Source organism: Thalia democratica, chromosome 6 (genome assembly GCF_965202585.1).
Source record: "Thalia democratica chromosome 6, ktThaDemo2.hap1.1, whole genome shotgun sequence".
In the NCBI taxonomy this organism is placed as follows: Eukaryota; Metazoa; Chordata; class Thaliacea; order Salpida; family Salpidae; genus Thalia; species Thalia democratica.
Window position 1 is genome coordinate 51,447,864 of NC_139170.1, and position 11,659 is coordinate 51,459,522.

Below are 11,659 nucleotides of genomic sequence, written 5' to 3' on the forward strand. Positions count from 1 at the left end.
GTATTAAAAGCATATGGGTGCTGAATGTTATTTTTTAATATTAGCATTGACTCTTTTATTAAAGTTTAAAGTAAAATAACAAGTAATTTTAAATATTTATAACTATCAATTAAATTCATTATAAATAGTTTTTTTTTCTTTAAACGTATTTAACATACCAATTTTAACTTCAATACTTTTAATGTAAAACTGTTCATAAAATTTAAAAATGTATTTAAAAAATGTTTATTACATTTATTTTAAAGATTTGAATTCTAATTTTTAGCAAATATTTTTTATTTTATAAAACCCTGCTTCAAAAAATTAAAAAAATTATGATAAAAATTAATAAGGTCTTTGGAAATAATTATTTTTAACAAAAATTATATAATAATTTAAACTTAATATATTTATCTGATCTTAAATACTTTTACTGTAAAACTATTTTTATACTTAAAAAGACTCTTGAAAATACAGTTTATTTTTTTTATTTTTAGTTAATGAATTCAAGTTTTTAGGAAATATCTAATAATTTATAAAACCGTGCGGTAAAGACAGAAAAAAAATTATGACAGAAAAGTAAATGAAATTTTTTAAATTTCATCTAAAAAATATAATATTTTATTTTTTGTAGAATTATAGTTTGAAGTAATTATCTTTGGTAATTGACATGACGCTAAACTGTATCCTGGTGTGCGACTCGATAACCGAAAGGTTCTTTGAGCAACAGGCCCTTGGGCCGAACAAAATACACAAAAATAATATAAAAATAGCTGTTAAAATTTAGGAGACTAATTTTTAACCAAATAGTTTTTTTTTCTGTTTTTTTTTTAACTTTGCTTTATCTTAGGATTTAAAAAAACTTTTTCTTTTCATATTTTAAAAGATGAGTAAATTAAATAAATAGTTCAAAGCAAAAGTTATATAAATAAAATAAATAAATAAAAAGATTCTGCCTCTTTATACATTTAATTAAAGATTACAAATGTGTAAAAATGACCTAGAAAGTTAATAAAAAATAAAGTTTAACGCAGCCTAGTAAAAAAACCTTTAATTAAATGCAGTATTTAGAACGACTAGAAGAAAGTTATGCTTTATTTTGCAATTAACTAATTTCACGAAAATTGTATATAGTTATAAAAACTAAGTATAATAAAAAATTTTCTTTCAAAAACAAAAATAAATATTTTTTAATCAAATTTTAAAAATTTGCTGATTTATATTTATTCTATTATATTATAAAATTTATATTATTTATATTATAAAATAAGGAATTTTTTTCTTAGTTTGATTTTAAACCTACAGATATCAAATTTGAGATTAAAAGTTTTTTGTAGAGAAACAGATTTACATTTTTATTTCCTTTTACGGTTCGTAATTTCAATTAAATTTTTATGAACAGTGCCAAATCATACTTCCTATTAGTAATTAATTAGAAAACTAACTCTATCTTACAATGTTTAATTAAAAAAAGGAACAGTATAATTTGTATATTATTAATTAACAACAATTAAAAACATCTGTCTTGCAATAATTAGTTTAAAAAAGAAATTTTATAATTTTTAAAACTATTAACAACAATTAAAAATATTTGTATTTCAATGAATAACTGCATGATACAATAATTCGTTAATATTTTTGTTAAAAATGCAGTTTTCAGGTCTTAAAATATATCAATTATTCTAAGCAATTTTACAAAGATAATATTTATACCTATTAATTTTGTTTTAGATGTATCAATTATGGAAGAAAATAACATAGTTTTAGCTTTAGAATTAAATAAGATTCTACAAAAAGAGGATCCAATTATTAAGATAAGCAAAGTCATTCAAGACAAATTAAGAGTTAAAAATGTTGTTGCATTTTATAGGCTAGCAAAATGTTACAACCTAGCAACTATTTCTGAGTCATCCTTGCTTTATATTCAACGTTGTTTTTCAATGGTAATTGAAACTCAAAACTTTTTACACTTAGACTTTAGTCTTGTTGAAAAAATACTTGCAAGTTCTGAGTTGAATATTCACTCAGAAGTTGAAATCTTCAATGCATCAATTACTTGGTTGAAATTTAACTTTGAAGAACGTAGCAAATATGCAAAACAGTTGTTACTAAAAGTCAGACTTCCTTTGCTTTCAGAGCATGCATTGAAATATATTATAGACAAAATTTCATCAATTACTCATAACTGTAAAAGTGTCATCATATTAAAAGAAGATTTTGCAGACAAAAACTGCTTTAAAAACAAGTCAAACAATTTTTACACAAAGAGGTATTGTAACCAAAGTAATTTTGACTTGTTAATTTGTGGAAATTATGTCAATAGATCAAATAAAATATTAAGTAAAATAGAACAAATTGATGGAAGTAACATGGATAAGGTGAAGGACCTTGTTTCAATGAATGAATGTAGAGCATACTTTGAAGCTGTTTGTCTCAAAAGAGAACTTTATATATTTGGTGGTTATGATAATTCTGATAAATTAATAAAATTAGTCGAAAAATATTCACCTGCTACTAATGAATGGACTGTAGTAACTAATATGGTTGATGAACGTAAACATTTTTGTACTTGTGCATTTATGAATGAAATATTTATCGTTGGTGGACATTGGTATGATGATGATTATGAAGTGATAGTAACGAATTCTTGTTTGCGATTTAATACAAAAGACAAAAGCCTGAAACAAGTTTCTAGAATGAATGAATCAAGAGATTTACCAGCTTCCGTAGTTTTTCAAGGAAATATTGTTGTTTCAGGTGGAATGGATAATGATAATAATTATTTAAACACAGTAGAATCTTATGATGTATTCGGTGATAAATGGTCTAGAATGCCCAGTATGATAAATAATCAAATTAATCACAGTTTAGTTGTTATAAAAGATAAATTGTTCGTTATTGGTTATCGTAATAACAATTGTGAAGTATTTGACAATGTTTGTAAGGAATTTGTTGCTCTTGAGCCATCTTACAATTTACATTTAAGTAGAGCTGTGTCAATTGGAAATAAAATTAAGTTATTTCAAGAATTAAGTTCATCAGTTGTTTGTTATGATGTTGATAAAGATGAATGGTCTGAAGAATCATGTGATGCTACTAATACTCTTTTTTGTTTCTCATGTGCTAAAATGCCTCAGTATTAAAACTTTCGTAAAGTACAATGAATATATTGATTTAAACTCAAAATATATAACGACCTAAACGTTTATATAGGTATAAAAAAATTATTAACGAACAAGTTTAAGATTTTTTTTAGTAATAAATTAAAAAAAGGTATGTCAATCAAACACATTTAAATTTTTTTTATAAGAGTTTAATAATTTTATGCATAATTCTAGTAGTTAAGATTTTAAGTTAACAGTATAAATAGCTAAAAATATATAAAATTATAATTTTTTAATTTATTTAGTTTTATAAAACGATGAAAATATTCTAAACTTTTATTTTTTAGCTTTTATTGTTTACCAAGAAAATAATTTTACAGTAGTAGATTACGGGCATATTAAACTTTTTTAGTCGTATAATTTTTGTTTAATTTTATTGCTTTTCATAAAAAAAAAATTTGAGATTTATTGTTATTTATCTAAATGTATGCATTGAATAAATAAACCAATTTTAAACATATTTTGCTAATAAAGTTATATTTTTAATTATTTTATACATAAATTTTGAAACTAAGAATTTTAGTTGCTATGAACCATTGTTTTAATTTAAATTAAAACCTTTTAGTTATTTAATTTAAAGGTTCTGTAACCGCTATCATACAAAATAACATCGTAAGCTTCTTTAGTTAGTTTTAACATCTTTAAAATATCATTAAGTATATACATTAAAAAACTCTTGTTTAAGATTGCTTTCACAAAAAAAAAACTTTTATCTAATGTAGTTTAAATACAAAATAAATATTAGAAACAATACAATAGCAACCTTGTTTTTTAATTTATTAAGAACAAATTATTAAAGAAGTACAAAAATCTGCTTTTTGATTGAAAATTATAACACTTCCCTAGATTTTGAACAAAATTTAAGCATTTACTGTACAAAAACTTTTCTATCCCAATAATGGATTATTTAATTTTCAGTTAAAGCACATTTAAAACTTTTTAAGATTAAAAACAAAATAATATCGTTTCAAATTTTTTAATAATTACAGTTGTCATACGAAGTATTAGTCAAAATACATCTTTTCGGACCTGCTACTTTAATTTCGTTTTGCATTTATATTTTAGTTTGGTCTTTTTAGTCACTTTTTTGAATTTTGGTCATAACAACAGTTCAAGTTATTTCTAATAACAATAGAGGCTTAATTCGAATTCCTTTTACCATCAATTGCTTTAATTGAAAGTAATATTTAAAGAAACATTGTTTGTATTCTTATTTCTTAATATGAATTAAATATAAACGTAGTTTATTTTTAAAATATTGATGACCACTTAGTTTACACCTTGCAAGTTTTTAAATCTTTCATTAGTATCCCAATCTACCAGGCTACAAGTTTTTGAGTTGTGATGATATAAAAGCAAACATGTTTTTATCATGTTTGACTAAAAAATATGGGTACTTATCTCACTTTTTTCCTAGTAACATTAATTAAAAACTTAAAATGTTGCTCAAGCAGTGTTTACTAGTTAATGGTGTGTTTCTTTTTTTTTGTATGTGTTGGCCATGGGTTTCAAACCTGCAACGTTCAACTCAGAGAGTTTTTAATGTGGTCATTTGGACTGGCATGTTATCAGGCTACAAAACTTTATTGACAGGGCTTTTTTAAAAACATATAATGATCATAGTTTGGAGTGTTTACACTTCTCATACTTAAAAATACCTTAAAATTGAAATTTTGTAAATCCCAGAAATTGAAAAAATTTAATCAAAACATTTAATTAAAAAAAATTAGGTAAAATTTAGATATTTATTAGATAAAGAATGTCTATCATTCAAAAAAAAAAATTTTTTACTATTTAAAATCTTTTTTTTTTGTACAAAAAATAACTTTGGCTTTTATATTTAAGCTACAAGTACTAACTACAATCCAGTTTTTACAGAATTGAAAAATCTAGTTCAACTTAAGATATATTGTTATTTTTGTAAAAAGTTTTTGAAACAAATGTGTATGGACCCAAATTTTTTTGGTCAATTTTCTCAGAACTTTGAAAAGTCACTATAAACCTATCTCCTTTATTTTTCAAGCCATCTTCTTCAAATTTTCAGGAAATGTTCCTTGTATAAAAAAATTGTAATTAAGGAATTTTTATAATTTTTGAAAATAAAATTTAAAAATAAATAAATAAAAAATCATTTTATTTTTAAAAACAAAGTATTTTAACTCAAAATTTTTCAAAACCCTTCTCAACTCATTTTGTTATTGTATAAAGATTAGACTGTTAAAGCCTGAAGAAGATCAATTGAAAAATTAAGCAGATAGATTTTGAATAAAATAATCTGTTTTTGCTATTTTAGTTTTCCCTAACCATGATGAACCTGTTATACAGCCCCAAATTTGAAAATTTAACTGGTCATATCTCAAAAATTTTTGAAATTTTCAAAATCGTAAAAAGCAATTTGAAGCTTATTAAAAACTTTATATAATGAGATCAACTTGTAAAAAAATGGCATACCTCCTCATATGGCCTTAAAATCAATTAGTTTATCTCAATGGTTGAATAAACTTTTTCATATTCTTAAAAATTGGGGAGTAGTTTGTACTTTCTTTTTGTTTGAGAATCTCTGTTAGTTTTTGTAATATTTTTTTGCTTTCTTATGGTTCTTACGTAGAACCAATAATGATATTAGCAATGGTATTGAAAGTTACTTAAGGCCATAAAAGATGATCCAATAATTTACAAAATAACAACATAATCATTAATAAAGTATTATAAATTTATTTTTTTATTTGACTTAACTCAATTAGTTTTCACAATATAGCCACTTTTATAAAAAGAATCCCATAAGTTTGTAAAAAACATTATTTTGCTCAACTTTTTCACATCAAAGAAAATACAGTTTTGTTTTCTCAACTTTCGCTTGCAGTTTACCTTGAATTTCAAATCAAATAAAAGTAACAACTTTAAGCTACTTGTGTTTTAAGAAAAAAAAAATTATGCTTAACTATTTATTCTAGATTTACATAATAAGAACATCTAATATTATTAAAATAAAAAAGTATTTTTATTTGTATAAAGAGCTAGTTTTATGTTCTGTTACAGTATTTTTAAAAGGTAATATTCAAATGATTAATGTTCAAACAGTTTTATTCATGTATGATATATTTCTAATCAAACTTTAGTTATATCTTAAAGTATTATATTTATGTTATTAAGTTAAAATTCATTTTACTACGAGCCAATAACCAAAAAAAAAAGATAAATTACCGAAAAGTTTCGGTTGAAAATAAAAAGATCGACCACAAAGATGGAAGACGAATGAATTTTGAAAAACCAGAAAGTTTATATAGTATTGCAGTGATGCATAGTTTGCGATGGTAATTTAAATGACGTCAACATGTGCAAATTTCGTTTAATATAAAATTGTTTTTATCTTAATCGTTTTTTTTTGTACAAAAAATATTTTATTTCAAAAACTTTTTTTTTTGTTTTTAATTAAATAATCTAAATTTCTAGATTTAAAAGGTTTTGTTTTTTTTTCATAACAGTTATCTAAAAAACACCGATGTTGACCAAATTTAATAATTTAGATATTAGTAGTTTTTAACGAAATGTAGAAAACTTTAACAGATAAATAAGTATGTTAAATTAATGTCAAACTTTACTAAATTTTTAAATTGTATTAGAATATTTTGCAATTAATTGAAACATATTTATTTAAATGTCTATATATTCTTTTAAAAATTTACTTTTTATACAGGTAGTGATTAAGTATTATAACGGTGTTTTACTGAAGAACACACTTGCCAATAAAAACTTAAAAAAAAGGTCAGTATAAAAGTCGATAAACTATATATCTGATTTGTAAGAAAGTTTGGTAAACTAGCATTTTATAAATTTTAAAAAATAAGATGTAAACATAAAAGATTTAAATAGTTATTTATACTCCTTGCTCAAAAGTAGTACTAGAAACTTATTGTATAGTTTCAACTTTAAAAAATCAAGTAAAAATATTGTAAAAAATATTTATCTGTTATAGTTTTGTTTATTAGCTTTTAAACTTTAGTACAAGGGTTAAAAAATAATATAAATAATAAGGCAATAAAGTTCATCTATAATTTTTTACACTCAATTTTATTTACCGTTTATAATAACTACTTAGCCTGTTTTTACTTGATAAAAAATAAAAAATAATTTTATCAAGCTAATATATTATTTACAATAACTTCATTTTGGCAGAGTAAAAAGTGAAAAAGTCTAATAAGATAACTGAACATTTCTAGATAATACCATATAAGAAAATTTAATATGGTATTATTTATCGTAGTAGTTTAATTATTATATAATTAAAGTAAGTTCACAACTTAACTTAATAAAAAATTTGAATTTTGTTAGCTTGTTACATAAAATATTTAAACTTATAAGTTATTAGTTTTAGTTGTAGTTAGCCATTATTTTTAGCAAAGTGGTATAAGTAAATAGCACAGCTTTTAATGTGTCATAATTAAGTTATGTATTAAACTGAATATTTAACTAATTTAATACATTAAGGAAATTATTATCTAGTTACTATTTAAGTTTAAAATTTAAATTGAGCTGAACAACACAATTATTGTTTTTGCTTAATCATAACTTACTTTTATAAAGTAACGTAAATGATTCATTGCCGCAAACATCATTTTATTATTTCTTTGTATATTCTAGCCTAATTTATAATTCAGCTGATACGACAATATAAAGTCACTTTTAAGTCGTTAAACGCGACTATATTTCATACTTTTTAATTATCATTCATGGGGTAGACTATAGCGTGTGAATTGTGTTAAGGTGAATGTATTAGATTTTGACATAATTTAACACTCGTTTACACTATCAAGATAAACATAACTTTAATTTCTTTAAATGAATAAAAAAAATAAATTTTAAAGACTTTAAAGTTTAATATTATTAAGTTTTAACTATGCAAATTTAAAGGTAAGATGCAATCTGAAATTCCAAATTGAAATAAGCTTGATCTGTTTATTAAATATTTATTGAATATAGGTAGTTTCGAGACACGTTTAATGGCTTACTATCTACACAACATAAAAAATAAAAATCTTTCTTTTTCAAACTTAAAATGAATTAATAATACAACTATACACTTGTTAAATAAATAGTATTAACTTGTTCTTTTTAATCTTAGATTTAAAAAATTTATAAAACTTATTTTAAAACCTTGTATTATTTATCAAACATTGATTAAAGAATTAATTTGATATATTCTAAAAAATTTGTAAACTACTTTAAAATTTTTAAACTTATTTAGAAACAACTGACACAATACTTATGTGCAGGCGTATAGATATTCTTAATACGTTAAAAAAAAAATATTAATATTCAGAATGTGAATAAGAATATAACAAAAGAATTAAATATTGATGCTATAAAAAGATATTTGAACTAATATTTGTCATAATTGCAATATTTGCCAAATTTGACATAATTTGTCACAGTTTTCCTTCATTTACGAAACCGGTCGTAGGATTGTCTCGGATGCTGTTGTTGTTGATCTTGCGGTAAAGTTCATTGTTTATTATTGTTTATTATCTTCATTAAAAAGAAAATTAAAAAATTGAGTTACAGGGTTGCATCATAATTTTTTGTAACTTTAATCAAGATTTCAAGTTTTGTTTAAAAAACTAGTTTTTTGGTTATTTTTTAGTATAAAGTTAAACTTATACAAAAAAAGAACTGTCAAAAAAAGTTAACAATATTGAAAAACTACTGTAAAGCTAGTAATTTATAAAATTTAACAAAATGAAATTAAGTGGTTCAAAAATGTTCATCCTTTTAATAGATGTTTAATGATTGAATCAACATTTTGTTATTTTCGTTATAAAAATAGTTTTAAATTTAGTTTATTTTGGTAAATTTTGTTCTAAGTTCTAATTTTTTTTCTAAATCTAGGTATTTTTGTTTAAATTGATTCCAGGATTTTGGCAACCATGGAGTTGTCTGAACTTTAAATGTGGTGTAACTGCTACAAGTACTATTTTACTTGAGTACTAGTTCACAAATTACTGGGCTACATAAACTAAGTTTAGTACAAAAATAAATTACAAATTAAATAATTAAGACGAAACCAAAAAAACTAATTCTTTACATTTTGAAAATAATTTCTAGCTTTTTTACTAAAAATCTTGACTTTTTTCCAGATGTGCTTTAAATTGAGTATAACTAAAGTTACCAGGGTTGTCACTCTTTAAGTCAATAAATGTCTTATGTGACCAAAACTGTCATAAGTGACCTTATACTATTTTTTTTTTTATTGTTTCAACATATTTTAAATTAGACAAACAGGGTTTCCACTAGTTTTTAGAAAAGTTCTTTTGCTTTGTATTATAGTTTTTACTATTTTTTCCTTAATGTATTTAAAACATAACTACATTAGCTTTAATGACGTTTCGCCAATTAAAGTAAGAATTTTTTTTAATATAGATTTTTGTGTTTAATCAAAACATTTAATTTTCCAAGCTTCATCCCTAGTTCTGCTTAATTTAATTGAGGTGTTTACCCTATGCTAATACAAATGATATTAATGTATAAAATTTAAAATTAAAAACCAACAAAACCACCAAAAAAATCTCTTAATAACCCTAATCCAGAAAAAAACCTATATATTGTTTCTAAGTAACCAAGTTTATATTAGTAAGTTAGACAAGTTATAAAGTAAAATTTTATTAGTTTATGAGCGTTTATGCTATGTATTTTTATCTGTTCTCAAACATTTTTTTTTGTTAATATTTGTATGGTAATATGAGATATGAAAGCCTTACCACTTAACAAGAAAGTAAACTGATATCCTTTATATAAGAAAAAACTTGTGATAAACGTTTAGCATAAGTTTTAGTGAAAAAAACAAGTTTTGTCGGTTTTAATTTATTTTATAGTTATGTTATACAGCATGTTTTTCTTTAAAATTTTGTTTAATACTGACTATTACTAAGAATAACCTCACTTGGTTTTAAAACTCAATTTAAGGTATCACTAAATATGTCAATTTTTTAACAAATTTATGAGAAAGTTATAAAGGTTTAATTTAATTATAAAAATATTAAGTAACTTTTTATCAATACAAAATATGTATGTTAGCATTTACAGATAGTGCCAAGTATCTTTAATATAAGAATAGATTGTTTTACTGTGAGCTATATACCACTTACACAATTAAACACGCTGCATTACAAATACACACAACTTATAAAATTTAAGCATTTTATAATAATTATGTCTAACTTAACTAATATATATAAAACTGTCTGCAGAGAGTTCTATATACAAGTGTGTAAGAAAGTCACTCCGTCTGCAGGTAATGTATGAGCGAAAAGGTCAAGTCGATAATCTTCCCACAGATAGACAACCAGACCAAACTTAGACTTTAGATGTTGGCTCACTAACATCCAGAGTTAAATGTTTGTGCATTTTTCTATCTCTAATGCGCATAATCAATATAGAATCGTTCTTGAGCATCAGTTTTAAAAATAGTAAATATTATTAGTTTAGTTCTAAGCCTGGAGTAGGAACTGCCTTTAGTTGGGAAAAGTCCCCTTTTTTGTGCTAAACGCTTTAAGCGTTTAGCTTTTGAGGCTTTTACTGAACTTACTTAAGTCTTACTGAAATTACTTAAGGGTTAACTGAAGTAAATAATAAATATGTAAAAAATTTATTATATATAATTTATTTTATGAAGTAAGTTTGTTAGAAAACTAATATTAATGTGATAATTAGAATTTAGAAGTGTAAAGCAACTAATATATAAGTAGAATCAAACTGCAAAAATAAACACAATAAGTAACACAAAATTCTACAAACAAAAATGTTTTTAATAATGTTCAGTGTCGAAATGTCACAATCTAAAATACCAAAAAATGGTCTTACTAGTAATACAGAGTCTTAAAATATGTTTTTCATGCAAAACAATATCTAAACTAAGCTTAATACAACCATACAAATAAATATAAAGATCTAATAAAATTAAAATCATAAACATGTTCTTAAACTCAATTAGCGACTTAAAGTTGATGTGCCTTTCACACGGTCTTATGGCTAAACTGAGTGCGATATCAAACATTTTAAAAATTTGTTATGTAATTTCATAAACAATTGTCTAACGACCCCTGGCGGTCATGTAATAATCAACTAAATATACATTTTGTTACATTTCCATCCAAATAGTCTTTGATTGAAGCCTTTTGGGTGTGGTCTTTCAACATTTTTAAATAATTCTTATAAACATAAATGTATAACTATTCAATACTTGTTTTCAAAATGTAGAAAATTGTTAAAAAATACTAGTTTTTAACTTCAAAGCGTTTCTAATAAGTGTTTATACAATAGTTAAAAGCAGATAATAATTAAACATCAAAATTTAAAGTCTTACATAAATTTCAATAATTGTTCACTCCATCTTCGGGGGTCAGCTGCTTCTTCTTCTGTCTATTTCATAATTTTGCGCACTTTTAGGCGCTAAGCATCTCTGTCAGTTGACCTATATTCGACTCGGTTCAATTTGCTTGTAAGAACTAGTATTTTTTAAT

The 11,659-nt window shown here is 23.2% G+C and overlaps 1 protein-coding gene across 1 annotated transcript; it reads left to right on the plus strand.

Annotated features, from left to right (window-relative positions):
- Positions 1 to 2,348: 2,348 nt before the first annotated feature.
- On the plus strand, positions 2,349 to 10,497 carry LOC145839218 (kelch-like protein 35). Its single transcript, XM_082946823.1, has 2 exons — positions 2,349 to 2,817; positions 10,388 to 10,497. The coding sequence occupies exons 1-2, from the start codon at positions 2,349 to 2,351 to the stop codon at positions 10,495 to 10,497; spliced, it is 579 nt and encodes a 192-aa protein (XP_082802949.1).
- The last annotated feature ends 1,162 nt before the right edge of the window (positions 10,498 to 11,659 follow it).